The 25,518-nt window shown below is 39.8% G+C and overlaps 1 protein-coding gene across 1 annotated transcript in view; it reads right to left on the minus strand.

The window, feature by feature from the left end:
* Positions 1 to 20,647, minus strand: part of VEGFC (vascular endothelial growth factor C) — a 96,285-nt gene extending 75,638 nt beyond the window's left edge. Inside the window, exon 1 of the mRNA XM_045813437.2 lies at positions 20,494 to 20,647. Within this exon, the coding sequence (XP_045669393.1) occupies positions 20,494 to 20,640 (147 nt within the window). The 5' untranslated portion in view covers positions 20,641 to 20,647. The remainder of the gene's footprint in view (positions 1 to 20,493) is intronic.
* Positions 20,648 to 25,518: the final 4,871 nt, after the last annotated feature.

Genomic DNA, 25,518 nt, shown 5'->3' on the forward strand with positions numbered 1-25,518 from the left:
TGCGGTCATATCTGGCTGACCATCACAGAAAAGAACACGGAACAAAAAGTTCTAATAATTGTACATTGGCTTTATTTAGCAACATGGACATCATTGCTATCTTGAAAACAGCAATGTATTACATTTAATTAATATGTATTTAGCCAGTAGATATAACATTAATAAATGGATATTTAGATGAACTTTATTCTGTTTGTGGGTCTTTGATCACAAAACCTTAATTAAGGACTGTGAAAGCAAGAGTGTGGATCACAGTGATGGAGGTAAAGATTTTGACAGGCCGGGGAGATGGAACCAGTGTTTTATCAGCAGTTAATATGAGTAGTACTTTATATGAACTCTCTTCCAATGCTGTAAGGTATACACTATTTTCCCCAATTTATAGTGGAGAACCTGACTCAGAAGTGTTAAGATTAACAGCTACTAAAGTGCAGTGCTAAATTCAAATTCAATTCTGATCCCGAAGTCCAAGCTGTTATATTATCCTATGCTCTCCAACAGTGAAACAAAATAAAATGATTACAGAAGGCACACTTGAATTATCTGAGAATCAAATCTGGGTCCCTGTACTTCCCCCAAATACTATTTCCTGGTAACCTATGCTAAACAAAAAAACAAAAACAACAACAACAACAAAAATCCATAAAACATATTCCTACAAGGCTTGACAAGAAACATCTACTTAATTAGAAAGAAGATTTCAGGCAATTTAAGAACTATCTGCTAATTATACATGATCTTGAAAACAGTAATTCTGAAAAACAAAATTCAACTACCTCTAACATTCCAATTTCCAGTTATAACTGATTTTATACCTCTTTTGCCATTATACTGAAAATATTTAGAAAAGTTGAAGTAACAGAAACCCAGCTACCTAAAGACTTCAATCAGTATTATTGCTTAAAATTAACAGGCTATTTTTTTTAAAAAACTTTGTTAGTATTAATCTTTTCTAAACACATTTAGCCAATATATTCGGCTAACTATAAAATCTCTTTCCAAATGTGACAAGTCATTTCCAGTGAAAAAGGGTAAATCCTAATACTACCAACATTATTATTGTGGAAAAAGTTTAATATATTAGTCACTAGAATGATTTTCTAAATATATTTAGCAGGTTTGTTTGGCTACACATGAACTCTCTTTTCAAACCTGACAAGTTATTTCCACTGACCTGAATTGGCTATTTCCCTCAGAAAGCAGAATGGCATAAAGTTTCAATGCAGACTTTCCAAACAGAGAATAAGAATGTATCTAATACATATTCAGCTTTGAAATGGTCTATTCCTATCATAGAGTCCTCTGGACCACCGCCCCTCAAAAATCACAGGGCTCCTACTTCAGCAACAGACATTCTCTTGAGTTGGTTTAAAGCCATTAGGACACAGAGTTCAACTAAAAGCTGTGGGAATTCCATTGACGGTGGTGCACATGAAGGCCTATTATATGATCTTGTTTTTCCATATAACGAGCACCTTCTCACTGCCCTCTGCCATCCACAGAGCAGCACTGTAGAACATCCGGGAAGATGCTCATACCTGGTCCTGATGCTGTATACACCGCATCTGGGAGGAGGGCGAGGCAGCTGGGTCTGTACCACTGCTTTACTGGTGGTGTGAAGCAATGTGAATCACCCCTCTCTGTCTTAGGGTGAGTTTGTATCCTTCTCTCATGGTGTGCTACCTGTAAATCAACGCAGTCAAGTTGGGATTATGGCATTCTCTTATCAGAGCAGCCTGTCATCTGACAATAGCTGTTCTCCACTCTTCAAGCAGATCTGTCGGAGGGAAAGGAAGAGTGGAAATCTCCCTCAATACCAAACGGCTCTCACGAAAAGTACAGCTCAGTGGATGGAGAGGAAAGAATGAGTGCACTACATTTATGCATTAAGCAATGGAGATGAATCCATTATTAAAGAAGTCATTAAAATTTGACATTTTTCTGTGTCCAACATCCCAGGAAATACAGAGTAAAAGAAAGATCACCACCAATATATTCAAGAAAATTTTAGATAAAAAAGGTTATGTTTACTTAATGTGATATTATTTGTCTTATACTGAAATCTACACTACTTGAATGTTTTTCAAGAACAATAGCTTCTCCAACTTTGTCCCTTCTCTGTTACTGTACTTACTTTTTTTTTTTAAAGATTTTATTTATTTATTTATTTGACAGAGAGAGAGAGAGAGACAGCCAGCGAGAGAGGGAACACAAGCAGGGGGAGTGGGAGAGGAAGAAGCAGGCTCCCAGCGCAGCAGGGAGCCCAATGCGGGGCTCGATCCCAGAACGCCAGGATCCCGCCCTGAGCAGAAGGCAGACGCCCAATGACTATGCCACCCAGGCGCCCCTACTGTACTTACTTTTGACACAATACAATTAGCAGGTTTAAGTTCTCGTGTTCTATAAATGTAGCATATAAGCACAATCTTGATTTTTAAATCTTTCGAAGAGTCAAAAGGTTTTATGTGATACATTCATATTACCTTAAAAATCAGTACTTCAATAACATTAATCTTTCAGATAAGTATGTAAGGGACATGGCAACATTGCAAGCGTGAGGGAAAAAAGTGAGAAATTTGGGGGGAAAAAATCTAAAAATCATCAACGTCGTGATACAAACACTGCTACTCAAAATCCACACTTCTCTTTCTTAGAGAGTTCCAACATTGTTTCGAAGTTGCATGTGCTTTATTTCTCAGCCTCTCCTGCAGCTAGACATAGCCAAAAGAGTTCTAATAAGTGTAAGTGCAAATGTACTAGGGATTTCTGAGAAAGCTACTGGTTTTCTGTTAAGGCACCCACTTCCTGTCTCCTTATTTTTCCTTCCTGGACATCAGGCATGGTGCTGGAGAGGAAGCAGCTTGGTTGCAGCTATGAGTGGAGAAAAACAGAGGAGTCGGACACTTTGATAGCATAATGGAGCTTCATGTCACATCAGTCCCTAACTGCCCATTGGGGAGAAAAATAAACTCCAATTTGCTGAAGCCACTGCAGCTAGATTTTCATTACATAGAGCCAAATCCCACTTTAACGGATACTCTTAAAGTAGCTGGTGAGATCACCAGAAAGAAGAAAATTCTTTTATGGTGTGGCCATAGCCATAATAATAAAAAAAAAAGAATGTAAAAACTGAAAAACAGAAAACATGTCCTTAGCATCAAAGAACAGAAGTACAGAGGCATTAGGAGAAGGAAACAAAAAAGACAAGCAGAAAAGCAAATTTTTTTAAAAGTGCAAAGGCCACTGCAAACAGAAGTGGTAAGTAACGGTGGTAGGGAGAACAATGGGAAGTAGCCATAATTCTTATTTTATAGCCAAATTATTAAAATGAGGTTATGTCTAACCTGCTTTAATCAACACAATAAAAATATGAGATATAATACTTAAAAGTGCTAAATTGCAGGAGTCCAGGAAATTCACTTATGAAGACAACCTAATTTCTTTACAATATTGGATAACTGACAAGAGCATATACTTTGCTTGCAGAATTTACTTGTTCCCAGCACGTTGCTAGGAAAAAAGAAAATAAAATCAGTACTACATAATATACAGTCGATTTATGACACACGAATAGTTGTAATTCTTGAATAATTTATGGCATAGGACTACTTAATATATAATTAATCAAATGATGTTTAATAGGATGAAGCTGAATGTTAAATATGCATTCTGGTTGATATTTTGAATTATTTAATTACCTTTATAAGTGTTAAGTTTTAAATAGGCCAGAAATTAGTATGTAGTTAATAAATTCAGAAACCAAAATCAAAGAATCACTTTTCCTTGTGACTAGCAACTGAATCTAGTTATGCTAGTAGTCCACATGGGTGGGGCGTGTCAAACATTTATTCTTGTGGCAAAGAAATTATCCTGATATAAAATGGCTATACCATGTAAAATGGAAGAATATGAAACTGAAAATTTAAATATCAAAGAAGCAAGAAATGGGAAAATACGACCACTTCTAGAACTTAAAATAGTATCCCAGTAGGAACTCAGTAAGTAAAAATACACTTCATGGTCCAGATTAAGTCTTGAAGGAGTACATTAGAACATGTTGCTTCCTGAAAATGACATGTCTTGATTCAGATTCTCTAGATTGTCAGGTAGGAATATCTTAGAAATCAATTGGTTCAGCCTCAGAGTAGAACCACGATCGATCAGGTTTTAATGACCAGATACGGTCAAAGTGCCTTGAGCATTGATATGGAGTCCACTGTATGAATACGGCTAACTCACCACTTAACAATCCCCCAGATGGCAAATAACGTGGCAGAAGTGAATTTAAGACATTTACCCACCCTGGAGTGGTGGATAATAAATCCACAGCTCCAAGGGGAAGCAAGTAACCTTCAGGGAGAAGGCTTGTCAAGTATAAAATCTTTAATCATTGCAGATTACTACAGCTTGGCTTGTGGGCTCCAGCTCCACGATTTTATAGCTAAGGAAAAAGAAAAAAAACCTAACTGAAAGAGAACTGTATTGTGTTTATAAATAAACTATTATTAGAAAAAGTAAATTAAGGTTCTATATCTCTTACTATTTGATGGTATTTTTTCCCCAAAAATGTTAAACTGAAACTCTTCATCCATCTAGAAGGGATTGTATACATTTAAAATTTGTGTTGGACAGAGGTTTTCTTAAGAATGAGTACCCCGTACATTGGCCAATCACATTCTTGGAATCACCCCTAAACATTCCACTGAGTTTTATAATTGCAGTGAAAACCGTCCATGTGGCATCTGTAAGCACTTGGTGACAGATGAGAAGATGGGCCTCTATGCCATGTATTATATTTCCAGCTGCTTTAAATTTAAATTAGCATGCTTTCCTCCTTTCCCATCTTGATGCTATGATGACAAATTCAGGCTGTAAAGGCCTGGAATCAAACACAATTTTTGCATAGTCCCAGTGTTTAATTATTCATTAATCTAAATGAAGATATGAAAATATTTTCTTGTTTGCATATTTTTTCCTGTCACTTCTGAGACTTCTCATCCAACTCTCTCTCTCTCTCTCTCTCTCTCTCTCTCTCTAAATCCCAGGAGATCTCTCTCTTCTCTCTAGCTTCCAAACACTCAGAGTTGGTCAGGAGTCACTCCCAAGCTATTAACACGTGTAACGGTGAGAAGGGACAAGGTGCATAGACTTCTCCATAGACAGAATATTTATTTATTTGAAATGTGGTTTCTTAAAGTATTTACAAAATATGAACATAAATAACATTTTAAGAGAATCCATCAGCCATGAAAAAAAAATGTTGGATATAAAGATACAAATTATTTTAACACTAGGGGCAACAGATGGAAGACATCGTACAAATTTAGAAAGTCACTCCATGGCCACATGCTTACATCAATAATTATAAAAATTTGAGTCCACAGAAGTCTAAAAGTGTTCTTTTGATAAGCATAAAGTATTTCTTTTTAGTTATAAGCGATTTTTTCTTATTCCCAGTGAAGAAAACAAAACAGGAAGAAAAGCAGTGTCTTATCAGAAAAGTAAAAGTTTTCCCATTAATCTTTATGAGAGCCTGTCTTATACATCATTGGCCAGAACTAGTCTATGGCAATGCTAGCTGCAAAGAAAGCTAGGAAATAAGTTTATAAATCTTAACTGAGTACATGAAAACTGTCCCATAAAAAAATGAGTCACTATTATATACAACACCTTTAAGCATATAAAAGCTTACATCTTAGAATATTATAGAATTGTTTTCTTCAGATTTTCCTTACTATCTTAAAAACTGACACACGGAAGGGAATAACTACTTGGTGAACCAATTAATCAATTTTATAAAGAGACAGATACAGATCTAACAGTTATTCTCAGTATACGTAAGGTATCCATTTATGGGCAGAATGTGCCTAGAAATGTAATTCTTTAGTTAACTTTGCTTGAAGTTATAATCATATTCTAAATATTTCTTCAAATCTAAGAACTCGATGTCTTTTCTGTGTATAGTTCAAAATGACATACATTTTTATTCTGCCCACAATTATAATCACCAAAATACTGAACTTTAACCAGAATGGTACATAAATAAGAAAAAAAAAATGAGTGGGGAACAGAGGACAGTATGACTTCACATGCTGATGGTCTACTTGTGGCCGACTCTGTTTTCTCACAGTAGACATACTTGCTGGTGAGTTTGATGACTACACCGTACTGGGTTACAAAGAATTTCTATTGATATTTGCTTACAATTATAATTGGAAGTGACAAAGAAAATGCCATATACCGACACACACACACACACACACACACACACACACACACAAAGCAAGTGAACAGGACCCACTTCTAGAAAAGAATGCTACCAGACAGAAAACTGTTCCTTAAGATGCCCTAAATCAAAGAAAACAAGCATTTTTTTCCTCCAACCATCATTAAGCCAGTATTTAGCACTATGACATCTATTATAATCAGATGTTGATTCAAGTAGGAATTCCCTAATTAAATAATTTTGACTAAATCATCTGGCGCTAAGAGCCAGTTATTTGGCTAAACAACTAAAGCATTATAAAGGCTAATGTAAACTATACTCCTCTTTAATTACCAGCCTCAATGAAGTCAAGTTTTGATAACTAAACATGACCCAGATATACTTTACCCATGCTCCAACTCCCTGCTGCAAAACATCTGGTCTGATCCAAAACACCGTCTGTTCCACATGTGTAGGAACTTACCTTCTCAGTTTCCTGAGTGTCTCATTTTCAAATATCCTTGCTGTCCTTACAAACTCTAGACACATCCTCAAAATTTTTCTGATTTCAAATTGCAGCAATAGCATAAATCAGTTTAAAAAAATTATTATAAATTTATACATGTTGCCACAAAAAAAAAAAGCACTGAAAGTCTGGAAAAAATTCTGGTTCTTTACTCTAAATGCACATTCTATCTACATACTGTTTATACTTCTGTATTTATGGATGCAGTATTTGTACTAAGCTTTCCAAGCCACAAACCAGCTAACGTTACATTAAAATTGAAGCAACCGTGATGTAAAAGCATCATTTATGCATCAAAATAGTGGGGAGATGTGTTGAGGTACAAAGACAACAGAGCCTGAAACCTGGTTTTCCAAAACATTTAAGTGCAAATCTAAATTTACTCTAAGAAAATCTACCCTCAATTAAAAATGTTAACATTCTTCATAGAATGCCATTTATATACTGTAGTACAAGGTGGTATAAACAATGAATAACTCTTGGCAGTGGTAGACATAGTTATTTTGTAATGAGCAAAAGTTGTTTAAAGTGTGTTTAAAAATATTTAACTGCAAAATATTATACGAGAGTAGAAAGATGGAATAAAGGAAAAGAAAAGATTGTGTAACTTATTGGGAAGAGTAAGAGTATCATGTGTCTGAAAAATTTTGGTTTATAAAAGAATGTTACCATGTCTATGGGCACCCAAGGGCACATTAGCAAGTGGGATACTTTGCAATGAAAGTATCTCTTTCCAATTTTATAAAGAGTAATATTAATCTCTTAATCAGCAGTCTCCCGGTAACCTTCAAGGAGACCATGATCCTCGAATCACTGCACAGTTTTCCTACTGCACATAGGACAGACCAACTCATGTCAGGGGGAAAGCAAAGCACCCAGATAGAAAAAAAAAATGGACTTAATTAACTAAAGTGGTAATAGTTTAAGCTTAGGCTTAGAAAACTAGAAAATGTTCTGGAAAAGACTACACTTAAGTATGGAAAGCGATGTTCACCGCTCATGAAATCATACAACCTCAGAGAGTCAGTACCAGTCGGTCTAAATGACACCCATAGTAACAGGTATTGAAGTCCATATTTATGATAGGTTGGTGACATTTCGTGAAAAACTGAAAGGTTTTAAACATAAATATTTAACTGGAACTCTTAAAATTCAGACGAATGGCAACCGTTTGGCACTTCACAGACATATCTATTAAAACTCATTTGTAACCCATTCGCTAATAAGCAAGCATTATTTTATTTTTTCAAAGATTTTATTTATTTATTTGAGAGAGAGTGAAAGAAAGGTCAGAGGGAAAAGCAGACTCCCTCCTGAGCAGGGAGCCGGATGCCGGACTCAATCCCGGGACTCCAGGACCATGACCTTAGTGGAAGGCAGATCCTTAACCAACTGAGCCACCCAGGTGCCCAAAGCAAGCATTTAATACTTAATGTGCCACACACCATGCATATGGCGTTCATCTGAATAGTGGGGAGTTCATCTGAATATCACAGATTGACTTTTAGCACATAAATATCTTCGTTTTTAAGTTACCATTTTAATTTGGGGGCAGAAAGTCAAATTTATTTTGATCTGCAACAATCCTGGGGGGAGAAACCCCATAGTCGGCCCTGAGAGGGGCAGAACTGACAGTGAAGGCAAATCAGGCACGTCTGTTCTCCTTCCCACCCTACTGCAGACACTTTACAGAGGCGTCACAAAGCTAAAATCAAGTCTAAAAAAAAAAAACTTGGCATACGAAGGGAAAATTTTAGATATTTTCTACTGGAGGAAGCTTGAGGCAGTCAAGAATGCAGAAGAGCTTGCACGGTCAAGTAAGCATGACAGAGAAAGTTAACACTAATTTTAAATATTTTCATCTTTCATTCACTAAGGTAGGTGTCTCCGATATGCTACATTCCAGTAATCTAATTACCCTGTGCTCCTGCGGCCACGACACAAACTTGCGTTTTTCTAAAGTAAAACAGAATTTGTCTGCAAAAGGGCACACTCTGCTGCTACCAATGTTTAGGAGAAAAAAATAATTTGCACTACGATTTATGACATCATTATTCGCTTAATCTGTGTATCTGCAGCAGCTTCAAATTACTCAATTTTAAGTGTAATGGTCATGACTCATGAGTAATTTTGACCTTAGTAAAATTCTAATTTGCCGTGGAGGGCCACCAATTTTTTTTTTTTTTTAAAGCCCTAGGATTCAAAGAGAACAAACAATGATTCACTATCGTCCCCAAATTTAAATTTGGCTCTGAGGCAAAAGGATTAGTTTGTTTTTTAGGGAAGTCTTAAGTGTCATGACCCATAAGCAAACATGGATCTAAATAAGTATTCCATTTTTCAAAACATAAACTTGGAAGAGGACTTTAAGAAGGATAAAGTAACTAAATACATACAACAGATGCAAACAAAAGAAAGAATTAAAAATGTTCCATGTAGGCAATGATATTGTAGTAAAGTAAACCATGGTGGTTTAAAAGAGCCTCACATCTGGCATTTGATATTAACCGGCTACTTCCAAGGAACTCTGAGTGAGAGGACATAACAACCCCTTTTCCAGATTATAGGAATTCCACCCCTAAGATTCATGGCAGCTATGTGGTCACTCTGGATGAAAGACAATCAGGGCCATTTTCTTTAAGACTTCAGTCTGATTTAGTTTGTCAAATTTATCCCCAATTTCTTTTGGTGAGGGGGCATTGGAAGAAAAGACTCCATGAAACAGTGTGAAGAAAGAGAAGAAAATGCACCATTTTCCGGAGGAAAGGTTATAGGGTTCTTATCAACCCATCTGTTTTAGTAAGATAATTATTTGTGCCGTCAGGAAAAAAGGCATTAAACCTTTGAACACTAGTTGGCTGAGGAGGTGGTAAACCTTCAGCCTCCCCCACTTCCAGCCCGTTCATGTATGTGAGGGCACTCACTCATGTATGTGAGAAGCTTCCAGAACAACCACAGTGTCAAATGTGCTCTCTCCTTTTAGGAACTTTTCATCTGTTCCAAGCACTTCAAGTTGGAAGCAAAAGTATTATTGATTTCACGAACGTTTCCTCCGCATACAAAGGAATATTAAGTATACAATGTTATTTTAATCTTGTTTCTGACCAAAAATACAAGCACAGCACTTTTAACAGAAAAGATATATAGTATAAGAATAAAAATGACTGTGAAGAAAATTACATTAAAATTTAAATTTGAAAATATAATGAAACTTAAATATAAAGCTGCATTTTATATCATGACATAGAGTTCTAGTCCTCAAATAAAGATATGGAAAATCACTTTAGAAAAAGATGATAGCAGTATCTGCATATAGAATTGTATAGATAATCTACATGGGATATGTATGGATTTGTATAGATGATGTATTATCTAATTCTTTATTCATTTACAAATGGGCTGAAAATCTAGTGTCTGTCTAATCTTTTGGTCCAAATTGAGTCAGGAACACATTCTCAGTTTAGAAATATGGTTTGTGGGGCGCCTGGGTGGCATAGCGGTTAAGCGTCTGCCTTCGGCTCAGGGCGTGATCCCGGCGATCTGGGATCGAGCCCCACATCAGGCTCTTCTGCTATGAGCCTGCTTCTTCCTCTCCCGCTCCCCCTGCTTGTGTTCCCTCTCTCGCTGGCTGTCTCTATCTCTGTCAAATAAATAAATAAAAATCTTTAAAAAAAAAAAAAAAAAGAAATATGGTTTGTGATCAAAAGTTCCTAAAAGACTTCAACTAACATCTGTATTTGAATCCTAAGGAAGTGAACTTTCAACATGTTATTGAAGCAGTAATATATTGTTAGCTCTTGAAGAGCCAGGAACTGTACATACCACTCATTTTGAATTTCCTCTTCCTTGTCTGCTTGCACACCTCTGCCCACCCTCAACACCATCAAGTTTCTGCACCAAGAAATTCACAGTGTTTACTGACTGTCTGGCAAACCAGTAAATAGAACCATCAAATAAAATCAAGTACTATGAGCAAATCAGGGCACTTAAGTAAATCAGACTTACCCTAGAAGTAAAGTACCTATTCCATGATTCATCTCAATGACACACAGACAGGACAGATTTAGCTGGTTCCCACTCTGGAAGAGTGCCCCAAAGAAACAGAGCAATCACATTTTTCTAAACAAATTTACACTAGTTTACTTCTTGCATATAACATTCTACCATTATATTTTCTTTATATTTTATTTGTTGAAATGATATATTTAATATTTTAGGTGTTCTGGAATGGTTTCCCTGTAAATTTAAAATGTGTATTTTTATTTCTCTTATGCCAATTAATAATATAAAGACGGGAGAGGTTTACATACTGAAGTAGCAACATCAGTCTGCTTCTTTAATAGAGATTTAAACGTTAAAGTATTTAAGCTTTGGGGTGCCTGGGTGGCTCAGTCCATCAAGCGTCTGCCTTCGGCTCAAGTCATGATCCCGGGGTCCTGGGATGGAGACTTGCACTGGGGGCAGTGGGCTACCTGCTCGGTGGGGGCTCTGCTTCTCCCTCTCCCTCTGCCCCTCCCCAGGCTCATGCTCGCTCTCTCGCTCTCTCAAATAAATAAATAAAATCTTTTAAAAAATAAAGTATGTAAGATTTGAAGGATTCAGAATTAGTTCATATGAAATTATATGGCATTATAAAACTCCTTTGTGTACCAAAATCCTTTTCACCCAATGACTTAAGTGCAGGGCACTACAGGGGATGACCATCGTCCCCTGTTCTTTGACTTGGTCGTCTGTGGCCAGAGCTATCACACTCAAGGAAACACACAAACCCAGGCACACGGGACAGGTGGAAATGTATTCTAAGCCAATCTATATTCCCCAATTATCTCAAAATCAAATATCAATATTACCTCTCCTTTCCATATTTAAGAAATCAGGAAAATTGTCAGTAAGCTTATAATACCAATGTAATAAATTAGGTGGAAGGTGCTGGGGAATCACTCTGAAGACTATCGCAGTTACTTCAAATGCCTAGGACTGCATGCAGTACTTATTTATGTCTGAGATGTTTTTCTGATGATGAAACCTATCTATCTAACACAAATTTACAGAATTTGATAGCTCATTTCTGTCCCCCTCCTCTAGTCTTGCTGTCGGCAGGAATATTTGTAAGAAGATTTTAAAAAGAAGGACTTGCTGGGGGCGCCTGGCTGGCTCAGTTGGTGAAGCATGTGACTCTTGATCTCAGGGTGTTGAGTTCAAGCCCCACATTGGGCATGGAGGCTTCTTAAAAAAAAAAAAAAAGGAGGAATTGCTAGGACACTTTAGGGTTATTAGGCTCTCTCTTGCTCTTGCTTTCTTGCTCTTTAATTGCTAGTTGAACTACAAATCAGTGTATAAGCTATAGAGAATATACTATCATATTACTCTGATTTTTTTTATATTCTCTTTCAATGGATTGTTCAAAAATATTTAGCTAGACAAGAACGAATACATAAGCCATGGCTGGCAGTTTGAAGAGTGATTAAGGTGGGGGGAGAGAAGGGGTAGGGGGGTGGTGTACGTGTGTGTGTGTGTGAGAGAGAGTATGTGTGTGTATCTAAGCATGACCACTGTCTATCTACACTGCTTGCTCTGTTTGGAATGTGAGCCATAATAGAAAAAATGTCTGTTATTAATGTATTTTATAAATGTTTCCAGATAGTGCAGTGATGGGTGCTTACATAAGTCCGCAGTGGTCATCACCATCCATCAGAAATAATCAGGAGCATACAGTGGACTTCAAACACCGTATATGGGTGGCCCATGGAATGAGAAGAACAGTCACTAACAGACACCTCAAGGAAGGCTGCAGTTGAAAATGGCTTCAGGGAAGCTTGTGGCCAGCTTCTAGTTCTCTTTTTTAGATATTTCTGCACAATGATGCCAAATTAAGCTCCTTAAGACACCAATTTCAGCCTATCACTCAAGAATCTTCAGTGGCTCCTGTTGCTTTCCACCAAGATCCAAAGTTTGGTTGGTTTCTTACACCTTGGTTTCTTACACCTTCTACAAGATTCCCCTCTGTTTCCCTTATAGCTCTGGACTCTTCAGCCAAAGCGGTCTACTCCCTGCTCAGCTCCCCAAACCCCCTCTTGACCGCACTAACCTTACTGCTTCTGTGCTTTGCTTTCACACTTCAATACCCAAAATAGTCCCCCTCCTTTGTTTCTGTAATCAGCATCGACTTGTTTTGTGCAGCTGACCAAACACCAGTCCAGCCTTCCCATGCTTGTCCATGCAGCCGCCAGGGGCTTACCCAACAACTTCTCGTAAATCAGGAGACTTGCTTACTATAGCTCTGACAGTGTCTGCATTTATGGTGTAACCCATTTTTGGTATTTTAAATGAGTAAGCTTCTTGTTCTTCACAAAGGATCACATGCTTGTTACAGACAGGAATCACTCACTGTACAGTGTGCATCACTCACCACATTGTCATTTCCTGCTTGCAGTTGAAGCTGCTGTTGACAACTCATTGAAATGCTCCTTAAGTAGATTAAAATGGAAGAATTTGGAGTAAGAAATCCATAAATCTGATACTAACAGGCAAGCAGAGTTAACAGCATCCCCATGGTCTCCTTCCCGATTCCCTCAGTTTCCCCTCCAGGCGGTCACTGAAGTGATCAGGGGACTGGGGGATGCCTTTGGAAAAGAACCGCTCTATAATCCAATCCTGTACCCTTGCCCTGGGGACTGTGTTAACTTCAGCTCCCAGAATTCTTCAGGAAACCCAGTGCATATATATGCATTTTATATGTAGCCAACGTATAACCAACCCCTAGCAGGGCTGATCTCATATGTAAATTACTATTTCTTTAATGAAACTTCGAAGTATTCAAATTTAGAGGATAAATACTATAAATAGCCTTTCATTAGATAAGATCAGGATTAGAGGACCAAGTAATTTATGAAAATGAGCTTTTGGATTTCAGAACTGCACCACTCCCTCCTCACACCTGAAAGCCAATAGTTCACAGTCAGGACCAGGAAACAGTAAGAAGGTACCAGTGGAAGGTGTTTCAAGGCACCCATGTGATTGACTCTATGATAGATGCCCGGTAATAAGACAATGTCTTCCTTCTCCTACAGTTAAACTACAAACTCTGAAAAAGAGTAAATCCACTAGCCATAGGAACCACCTGAATAATTTACAGGAGGAAATTTCAGAAGAAACAAATACACAGACAAATCTATAATATTTACTGTAAATTTTAGAATTATGTTGTAAGTTAAATGAACTATCATCCCTTGTTTATTGTTTAAAGTTCTCTGCTACATCTGTTTTTTCTAATGTGAAAAATCAAGGAGACCTGAATTCATGATTTATACAGATCTGAGCTCACAAACGTGTCTTCTGTGACAACTGTGGGGCCAGGTAGCATCGACAGAACCCACATCTACCAGAAAGAAGGTAACTGGCACCAGATGAAGCTACGTATGACTGGGAGTCAGAGGATCTGTAATGCTTCTACCAACCACAGTTTGCTCTTTCCAAATCCAAATATTCACGAAAGGTCCTGAGCATAGGTAAGGCCATAATCTTTCACTGAAGTCACATTAGTGCTGCTTAGAAAAACTGTGTGATTGTCAGGAATTCTGGTTCGAGTTCTCGTTATGCAGTCATTCTTGCAATGCTACTATGGATTAGGCCATTTGCGATCACCCTTTCATCAGAGGGGCACCATATGGTAAGGCCGGGAAGAAAGTACAAGTTTATTTCAGAGTCGTCCAATTGTAGGGAACTGGGACTTAAATAAATGTAACTGGATAGGCCCTACGTGCAGAGCACCTCTTCTCTCTGCCTTTTTGCCCACAGCTACAACTTGCAGGAAGAAAAGACTATATATGGTCTTGGGTCTTTCAAAATCCAGAAGGCCCAAACCCATTATCACACTTTTCTAAACTATGTGCTGCAAAAGCTTTTTAAAAAAGAGAAATGAAAGAAAAAAGCTCTATCCTTGCTCCTGGCAAAGTCATTTGAGTCTTGGGTTTATTATCTTTAATGAAATACAGTAACATCCATCTCAGAAAGATGTCAGGAAAAACAAACATATAAGGCTCTCAGCACAGTGCTCAGGATGTTGCAGGGGAGACCGAATTATTATGCGAACACCTACTCCATATCCAGAGGTATAGATGGTCCCCAGGGAGTGATCTGAACTTGTAAAGACCCCTATAGCTGCCAAAGACACCAGTACCAGGGGCACAGGCAACCTACCTTCTTCTCCCACCAGCCTCTGAGTCCCAAAACATCCTAGAAAGAGCTATAAGACAGAACTCCTGGTTGGTCCCATGTTGATAAGGAGGTCAAGACCTCCATCTCAAGAGCCCCAGAACGGGAAGGCCAGAAAGGAATCTCACCAATCCACCACCCTCCACCTTATCAGATTAACTTAGACAGACAGGAATAGAGACCCAATGGCTCTAAAGCTGTGCCCTGATACCAGGAACTGCTTCCTACAAAGCAATTTTAATGATAATTGATTCTTTTTCTTTTTTTTGAAGATTTTATTCATTTATTTGAGAGAGAGTGAGAGAACAAGTGAGCATGAGCACAAGCCGGTGGAGGCAGAGGGAGCAGCAGACTCCCCACTGAGCAGGGAGCCCGATGCAGGGGCTTGATCCCAGGACCCCAAGATCATGATCTGAGCCAAAGGCAGACACTTAACTGACTGAGCCACCCAGGCGCCCTGACGATAATTGATTCTTGAATGAATGACTGCCAATCAGGTGTCCACAATTCAGAAGAAAGAATACAAATAAGTAGAAACCAAAATGAAGGAGGAATTGAGCTTTTTATGTCCCAAACCATAGATCCCCAGCATCATTCAGAGTTGGGTCAGAAATCTCTTATAAGGGAGGAGGCTTACAAAACACTTAATCATACACTCTAAGGCAATTCATAATCATAAAAACTGTAGACTTGCCATTAAAGAGTAGATACTTGGGAAAAGGGGACAAGCATCCAATTCTTCCATTATATAATCCTTTGTCCTCCTCAGAAAGGGGCTCTTAGGGAGTGAAACTCTGGGCCTCCAACATAAATTGATGCAGAGTGAGGTGAAGACGAGAGAGTTCATAGGTTTCCACGTTCACAGACATTTCATATTTCCCTACTATTGAACCTCCTTTCTAAAGATTGCAGCTAAAAAGTATGGACATTTACAGTACATGAGAGAAATGTCATGGGTACTGCGACATGAAGCACAGAGAAGGCTGCAAGTCAATGACTACATATTATAGTTGCATTTATGACCCAATTTAGTGGAATAAAATTTACCCCTCCATTTTCAATGCAGAGCAGCAGGATATGCAACTGTTAATTTTTCTTTCAGGATTGTAATAGTACTTGTCAAATGCTCAAATACTTTAAGGATATTACAACAGTTTAAGTCCTGTTGATCCTAGGCAATTATTTTTCTCTAATGGGATGTAAATTTGTAAAGCTTACTTTGCTTCTCCAAAGAGTTTTTAGACTAGTAAAATCTTAAGTGATTTATGGAATAACATTGTCATTATCCATCAATGATCCATAAAAAACAGTCTCTGCTCTTCTCTGCAATGCCCTAATCCTTCAAGTAGGACCAACATTATCCTATGATTACAGTATTGATGCCAAGGTTCATTTCTTCCACTCCCTAATCTTTCTGATGAATTAGTCAACAAATCTATGGGTTCTTCCTCTGTGACAGCTTTGGCTTCTGTTCCCATTGCGTCAACTCTGCTCTATTCATCACCTCCCTTCTAGAATATTGTTGTTGCTTCATCACTAGACCATGCCCCCAGCAAGTGTTTACAACGTCTAATCAATCCCAGAAATGATTTCAATACTTTTCTTATGACCTGTGTCTTCCAGGTGCTCAGAGCAGGAATCACCCTCCATAACCCACCTTAAAGTGGTTGCAGTGCAACCCTGTCCATCTCCAACAACTTATTCATAGTTAAGATTCTTCACTGTTACTCTATATAACACCTGGTCTTCTTATCTTCTCACCCCATCCACAACACAAAAGGGATTCCTGTGCTTGATATAGTCTAGTCATCTGCTGGAAATTCTCACCCAAGTTACAGCCCAAGTTCAGCCTCATGCCAAGGCACTCAGACCAACGAGGCCACATGGCTCACTCTCTTGCACAAACTTCAGGACACAGACAATGCTTTGCTACCATTCCCCTAATACCTCACAGCATTTTTGTGTTTAAGCCTTTATTTTTGTCTATCTGAGTTGTAAGCTCCTTGAAGACAGGAAAAATGGCTATGTCTTTTAAGATGCCCCATGCCTAACAGATTACCCTGCAAACTCAACAGTTACATAATGAAGATGCCAAAACCAATGAAATTAGTCATTGTTAACACACCGATCGGTGACTCTAAAACTGTCATTGTGCATGAGAATGACTTAGGATGTTAGCTAAAATGTATATTCCTAGACCCAAACCCAGAGATTTGGTTGGTCTCAGGTAAGGGTAATAAAATTAAAGACCTCTAGGGAATTCTAATGCAGTTAACACACATATGGTATTTTGAAAAACATTATCACTGATTAATCTGAAACAGTAAGTACAAATAAAACAAGTACCAAAGTATGCAGAATTATAAACAGTGGAGAAAGAAAATCTGGCATGTTGCAAACTAGTTGCCATTATTAGGAAGTTTTTTGTGATGGTAACCATAAACCATATGTACTTTTACTATATTAATTTAAAATAGCTATTCTCATTAAAGCAATTAGTGTTAAGATTAAACTAATCTTTTTTGCATTTAAACTGTAAAGTAGGGATATTTAAAGTTATTTATGTAAAACAGAAAATAAGTTGTATTTGCTCATTCAATATTTGATCTTTTAAATTATTCCCTTAATTGATATGAGATTATAAATCTTTAAGCTTTCTTTTGTTGACTTTGAACTTTAACACAGGCATGTGCAATGTGTAAGACATGCTCTCCCTGAATTCACTGCTCTAAAATATATAAGAATTTAAGTACTTCTATTCCCTGCTAGCCCACTTTTTGGAATAAAAGTATAGTACACGTAATTCTCCCTTTTATTTTTTTTATAATAACTTTTTTCTTTTAAAAATCAGAACGCCTCAATTCCAACCAATCAGAGTGAACTCTATGCAATCTCATGTTGGCAAATGATTGCATTAGCAATCTAGTGCTCTTTCTAGGTTTTGCAGGTTTTTTAGTTGGATGATAATTTCAAATATTTCCTCTTTTTCCCATCATGCCTACTTAATTTTAATTATATAATAGCCTGTACTATGCTTTCCTTACTTTTCTGATGTTCGATTGTTTGCACTAATAGGAAACATTTTGGGATCTTTTAGTAAGTCATATAACCATGAATAATTAGAAAGAGGAACCTAATAAGTGCAAACGTAAGTCAAGGAACAAGGAAATCTTGTTTGTATTAGTGATTTTACCTCCCATTTTTTGTATGGCTTTGGGGGTGTGGTGAAGGACTGTATGGCTAAGCTCAGTTTATCGTTTGTGAGCTGTTTTGTATTTTTTAAACATTATAAAAATACTTTCTAAGTGTAAATTACCAAAACTCTGCATTTGCCGAAGATTTTGTATATTTAGTGTCTTTTATTTACCTTCTGAAATCTCTTCTTGGGGTTTCTGTAGCTCACAGGAAATTAACAATCAGCTCCTCTCCAAGTTTTACCTCCTCATGAGTCACTTGTTTAGGCCACTAGGGAGAGACATGGAGTCTTTGGACCATGTCTCTTGGAAATCTAATGGCAAGGACATAGCAATTTCACCAAAGGCATTAATGACACTTGCCTGTCAAGCCTCCAGTCAACCAAAGAGGAACACTTTCGTGCAGAAATAATATACTGTCTATGGGCTGTGGAACTCAGAGACCTGAAGTGATGTTTCATCAAGTGAAAAAGAGTCCCTATTACCTACAGAATATGAACTCATATTCACCATACCGGATATAAAAGATGGCTAAATACGAAAAGCAAATAAAAATATATAAAGACTTTCACAGCAAAATAAAGATTTGATTACATCACCAATGAAGATGATTTTGAAGATGAAAAATAAATTGAACCTCCAACTGCACATCCATCCATAACACACATGAGCACATTCACTCAAAGCTGACCCAGCAGTGAGTGACTCTCATACAGGCTTTTGGCTTATCAGGAAAGACTTCTCATTCTACTTCCTTCTTCACACTTTCCTACTGTAAACTCCGGTAAGTTACCTCAGGCAATAACCTGCTCTCAAACAGGTTACGTGATCTCTTTCACCAGCCATCTCTCTCGGTGTTGCCTTACTAAGTCATACTTTTAATAATTTGACTTCACAGAGACAGGAAGTGAATAGATATCATGAAATCCAAGGCATTCAAATTACCAGAAGTGTTAGTGGGTCTAATGCTACATTTTTGTGGCATTTAAGCACAGGAAGACATTCTCATGATAATAGTTCTACCAATATTAAGTATTTGCGTTGAAAATAATTTTACAAATCACATAATGCACTCTGTTCTGCAATTTAACACTTTTTTTTCTCACAAGGTTTTTTTCCCTCGACCCCTACACAGTTACAAATATATATTGTATATATATATACATGTGTATACGTATGTATATATATATATATATATATATATATATATATATATATATGATTTGTCCCCCAAATTTAAAATTTAGAGGTAGCTTGGTTTTTATAAAATTAGTCTTCTCAGTCGTAAAACGTATTTCAAAATATAACTGTGCAGGCAATTCAATTTCTACACATTCGACGTATGTTAATCAAGTCACCTCCCAGTTGACAGTCACACACACTGGACACGGGTTGAAATAAAGCATTGCATTCTGTACCCAGTCAGGGGTACTGCAAGTCTTTGAAAGGAGGTGTCCCATAGTATGTCGAATATAAAACTTCTTCAGGAGTTCCCAAACTCTATTAAGCGTACTTTCCATCCTTATGTCAGTTCTGAACGTTTTAGGTACACATTTTGGAAGAGCAAGTCAGAAGCAGGCACAAATACAGTAACTCCTTTTTGAAAATCAGAACATATCTCAAAAATACCTTGGCAACATTTTCCATAAACATATGTTATTTAATAAACAAAACAAAACAATCCACCTTACTTTTCAGTATTTTACCAGATTTCAGAACTGCAGAGTTTATAAAGTTGAAAAGTCATGCCTGATTGAGATCTGCATGAGATCCTGCTGCAGCCCTACTTTGGCCAACTTCTCCAAGTGAATCTCAAGTCTTAAGCCCTCAAGCCGGTGACTAAATTCCTTTTACACTTTTCCTAAAATCGCCTAGTGCTCCGAGTAAGAGGAACGCTCCGGGAAAACAAACCTCGGTTGACTGGTCGTCCTAGCCCCTAAAGCAGTGTGGACTCCCACTGATCTGCTAAAGGAAAGAAAAGAGCACTCCCGACCGGGCAGAACCAGGGCTCTCCGGAGTCGCGCGCCCCGCGAGGGTTCAAGCCCGCTGGGCGCACCCGCGGGGACTGCTCTCAAGCAGGTTGTGATCTCTATCACCAGCCACCTCTGTGGCTGCTTCTATCTTACTTTCTCCTGACTTGCTTCCTACTCAGTAACAACTTTATGCAAAAAACAAGAAGAAAACTTTTCTCCCAGGAAGCGTGCGGCTAGCTCGGTTAACTTTGGATGCAACGTCCAGAAGGTGAAACAGCAACACACACTTTGCGCGGCACCTGGGTCCACAGGATCCCGAACACCGCAGCGCCCCCGCAGTCGCCCCCAGTCCAACCCCGGAGCGCGCGGCCGCGCACCTACCTGGGCCTCGTCCGCGTCGGGCTCCGCGTCAGAGAAGCCGAGTCCCGATTCGAAGGCGGCGGCGGCAGCGGGCGCGTCGCGCGTACCCGGGAGCAGCGCAGCGGCGAGCAGGGAACACGCCAGAGAGAAGAAGCCCAGCAAGTGCATGGTGGAAGGACCGGGAGCGCGGCGGCCGGTCCGCGGTGGGGGCGGGGTGGGCGCGTGGCGCCCCCGCGACGCTGCGCTCCCTCCGCAGAGAGCCGCCGGCGACCCCCGAGGGCGGCCGGAGGCGGCGGCAGCGGTCCGCGGCTCGACGCTCCCAACGCTGAGCGTCGCTGTCCTGGCCAGTGCCGGGGAGGGGCGCGGGGTCAGGTAAAAGCCTCACAGGAAACCGGACGTCCGAGCTCCCCGCATTCGGGGCCGGCGAGGTGAGGCGAGGGCGAGGGCGAGGGGGGACGGCTCTTCGGTTCGCCTTTCTGTTTTCGCTTTCTGGCAAGAGGGGGGCAAAGCCGACCCCTCGGCGCTGCTCGGCCCCTCCGACCCCTCTGAGCCCGCGGCCCCCTCCTCCCTCCCCTCCCCTTCTCCGGTGCAGCGAGCGGTGGCCGGGAGGAGGGCGGCGGGGCGCCGCGCGGCCAGGCCGGGGAGCTCGGCGGCGCGGGCGGCTCCGGAGCGCGGGGCGAGCGGCGGCGGCGGCGGGCGCAGAGGCAGGGCATGGCTGACGCGCCCTCTGCCTGCGCTTATGTGAGAGAAAGCGGCCGAGGGAGGGAGCGTGCCGAGCCCGGCCGCCCTCCCCTCACTTTCCCTCGGAAGCGCTCCTCGCGCTCCCTGCTGCCCTCGCCTCCGCCCAGGCGCCCCGCGTCCCCACCCCTCTTCCCTCCCCCTCCCGGGAGCGTGGCCTGAGGGGCAAGTTCAGCTGGGGCAGGCGGGCCGCGCGGGGCTGAGGGGAGCGCGACTAAGTCGGCGTACTGGGGAAGGCCAGCCGACCCTTTGTCCTCGGCAGCACGCCTCGCCCTCTGCGCCCCGTTCGAGGTTTGCAAACTGTCCCGAAGTTCCAGAAGGTCCGAGGGAAAGTCATCACAATGGCGGAGACCCCGCCGGGACCTTGGAGCCCGCCGCGGGCCCCTCTTTCCCTGCATCTGGGTAACTTAATGTGCAGGAAGAACTACGGGAGAGCTCAAGTGCAGTGCGGGCTATTGGGATGAATACTAATGATCCCCTTGGAATCCCGAACTTCTGGAGGGTGGGGATGAAGAGCCAGAATCTTCACGGAGAGGAAAGACACGCAGGGTCAGTTTCTGCGGGAAAGTTGGGTTTCAATGAGAAAGGGAGTGATAAAGAGACACGTGTGTTGTTCAGATTGTAGAAAGTGACATCTGCAGAAAAGTCACTGCATTTCCCCTTTGGAAAATCACGTTGTGGCGCGATTGCCCTGGCTGTCTCCCTCCTTGGGGCTCACTGCATGAGTTGCCTATGACCTAGCTTACAGGGTTTCAACGGTATACAGAACCTAGAAAGCCTGAGCTACTTTTAAATACACTGATCATGAAATCTTAGATGGAGATGTTGTTACCTGATTCAACTCTCTTCAAGTTCTGAAAGTCCCCCCACCCATTTTGTACTTGAAGGCTCAAATAGGACGGGGAGTCCTCTGTGCTTTTTGAAAATTAACATTGCAGAAAAGCATTTCCTTCCACGTATCCATTGCTTTTGACTTCTGGACTTTACACAATAAATCTAATCTAACTTCCACATGTGAGTTCTTCAAATATTTTGAAAACATCTGTCATGTTCTCCCTATGCTAGCTTTTCTCCCAGCTAAATATCCTTTTATGAAAATGACAGCTCCAAGTTCCCTCATCAACCTTAATCTAATTTTCCATGTTCTTCATATAGTATACTGCTCAGAACAAGGCTCAGTCCTGAAAGTGTTCTACAAGCATGTAGAAAGGGTCTTCCTTGTCCAGCCATTGTGCATTTGTTGATACAGCCTTGAATGGAGTTTATTTCCTGGCAACCAAATGAGTATTGACTCACACTACACTTAAAATCAACTAAATTCCTCAAGAATTTTTCATGTGTACTGCTGTTCAGCCACATGTACGTTACCCTGCATTTGTGAAGTTGGTTTACTGTGCCCAAGATTTGAGCTCTGTTATTTATCTTTATTATGTTCTGTTCACTCAGTGAGTCAGCCCAAGATCATAGCATGTTGAGATGTTTTTGGGATGCTGGCTCTCTGGGTCTGTTATGCTTCTTGCTGTCCTTCTACTCGTATTTCATCAGTTTGCCATATTTGTCTTCAGATACTGATAAAGCTGTGAAAAGGGAAGAGCTAAGGAAGAGCTAAGGCCAGACTAGTAGGATTGAAAGAGAAGCCGGAGCTTCTTTTAAACCATTCCCTATTATAGCGATTCTCAACTTTGCACTTAGAATACCAAAAGGAGATTTCAAAAACACATGCTTGAGTGCACCATCAGAGATTCTGGCTTAATTGGCCTTGGGTAAGATGTGTCCTTGGGACCCTAATAAGCAACCACATTGAGAATCTCAGGCATTTGCAAAAGTCCTAGGGCCTGGTATGGAGTGAAGACTGCAAATCAACAGAACCAAAATGTGTCAAAAATGTATAACATTAACTGATTTATTTTATTTGAAATACAGCTGTAAGCACATACAGGCTTTTTTTCCTCTCAAAAATGTTATCGTTTTACCACTTATTATTTTAAGTAAAGGAAATGCTGGCAGAAAGTGTACCTGAGAGGAAAAAAAAGATGGCAGTCTCAGAACACCATCCTGCATTCCTTGTTGGAGTGTCTTCACTGTAAAAAAGGAGAATTTATCTGCCACTTTGGCTGTTGTGCTTTCTTTGGAGAGCAGTTGTAAATTTATCTTAATTTTCTTAGGACTTTTTTTCTTTGACAAATTATTCAATTTTCTTTTTTCTTGTTCTTGGAAAAAAATGTATGAAATTTTTTCTAATAGTTTTTAATTTTATTATACTTAGTTGTACTCTAGATGATGTTGAGTTTAGAGCTGCGTTGAGGCTTTCTTGGTGACTTTGTACACAGTTGATTTTTGGAACCAATTCTGTATGTGCTTTTTCGTTTGGATATTAAGTTTGAGCTTATTGTAATATATAAGTCTCGAGCGAATTTTAAAATGAAATGTTCATGATTTTTTTTATTTTTATTTTTTAAAGATTTTTTTATTTGAGAGAGAGAGTGAATGAGAGAGAAGGAGCAGGGGGAGGGGCAGAGGGAGAGGAAGAGGGAGAAGCAGACTCCCCACTGAGCAGGGAGCCTGATGTGGGGGCTTGGCAGGATCCCAGGACTCCTGGATCATGACCTGAGCCCAAGGCAGATGCTTAACCTATTGAGCCACCCAGGCACCCCCATGATGTTTTTTTTTTTCAATCAAATTTTTCCTTTGCTGGTATATGCCCATTTTTGTAACATCTGATGTTTTTATTTGAAATTCTGCTTTTATCAGTATTAAAATCAGAGTCTTTGAGACTTGAGACCGTCTGTGAACATAACTTGTAGGAAACCATAAGGAAACCACTTATATCAAAGTGATTTAGTTATTCCTTCTAGGAAACTTTAGCCTAGGAAAGATAAGATTGCAAACTAGTAATTAAATCCACTGTTTGCTTCAGGAAATGCCCACAAATCAATATATTCAAGACAATAACTGCACTCTGGCAAACAGCCTTCTTATCAGTAACAGTTTACTCAAGACCCTCACCTACATGTGTCAACCAGTCCTAAACTGTGACATCACAACTTTGTCCAGTCCTACCCAACTCCCCACTTTGAAAGACCCACTTTAAACTACTTGAATCTAGACCCCAAAGTCCTACAATAATTCTACTTCTGACTTACCTCTTCTGAGACATTGCTAAAACTGTCACAGTGGTATTCTCTCTTACTGCAGTAAGTTCTATTAAGTGTGACTTTTGTTTATTGAAGGGTTATCCGGTGCTGTTTTGGGGAATTCAACCACATGGAAGTCCCACCAAGATCCTATTGAAAATCCCCTTTGTGCCAAAGCCCAAGTCCCTCAATTCAGAAATGGGAGCCACTGAGGCCTGCAGTGATGAGGTAAGTCTTGTGTTAGATCTCAGTTCCTGCTTCTCTTCATCAATCTATCAAAGGCTAAGTGTACTTTGTCCTGGAAGATTGCCTTTCAGGAATTCTTTGATTATTTGATCAGATTTGTAGACGTATATCCCTGGGAGAAAGCTGCCTCATTACTGGCAACATTGCTTTTTGTCACTACTCTTTTCATTTTCTTCTGTTGCTAACGGTTAGGCGGAAGTTCGTGTCTGAATTTAAGTCTTCCAAGACCTGTCAGGTCGGCCACTGGAAGCTGCCTAGCCATTAGTTTGGGTGCCCAGGACATAAGGTCAACAGATCACTGATTTGACTGACAATTGCCAGACTGTCATGCGTTCATCTCAGCCTCAACCCAAGTCTGTGTCTTCTGAAGGTGTTCTGCATGTATTTACACTATAGCTAATACATGTAAGTCACTTCCTAAATGGCATAATTTTACCAACAATAGCTTAACATCAATAGCCATTTGGGAAACCTTTCATTGGAACAAAATTATTCATTTGAGAAGTGGTTTAGAATGGAAAGGGAGTAAAACTGCAAATGTTCAATGACCTGTATTTTTTATTGGTATGCGAAAGCTTGCAAGAGAATTCAGATTCCACAGTTGCCTCTCTAAATATTCTGGTGAAGGAAACAACTGAAAAATGTGAAAGACTATCTCTTTTTTAGATCTGCTCAAATCACAACTTGAACCTTAAAGTTTTGTTCTTACTCTTCTTCTATCCTATGGCCCTCAATTATTCCCTGCCTCAAACACTACGATCAACTCTCCTCTCCTGCTGGCCAGCCAGCCACTCTGAAAGCTGAATTGTCTCTTAAAGTTAACCAGATCAGAACAAGCCCCTTATGGTGGAACTTAAGCCCTGATTGTGGTTTGAGCTGAGAGTGATTTTCAAAGGCTTTCCAAAGCTTGTGCAGGATAGGTGGAAAT

This window comes from Ursus americanus, chromosome 27 (genome assembly GCF_024610735.1).
Source record: "Ursus americanus isolate L20-20 chromosome 27, mUrsAme1.1.p, whole genome shotgun sequence".
Lineage (NCBI taxonomy): Eukaryota > Metazoa > Chordata > Mammalia > Carnivora > Ursidae > Ursus > Ursus americanus.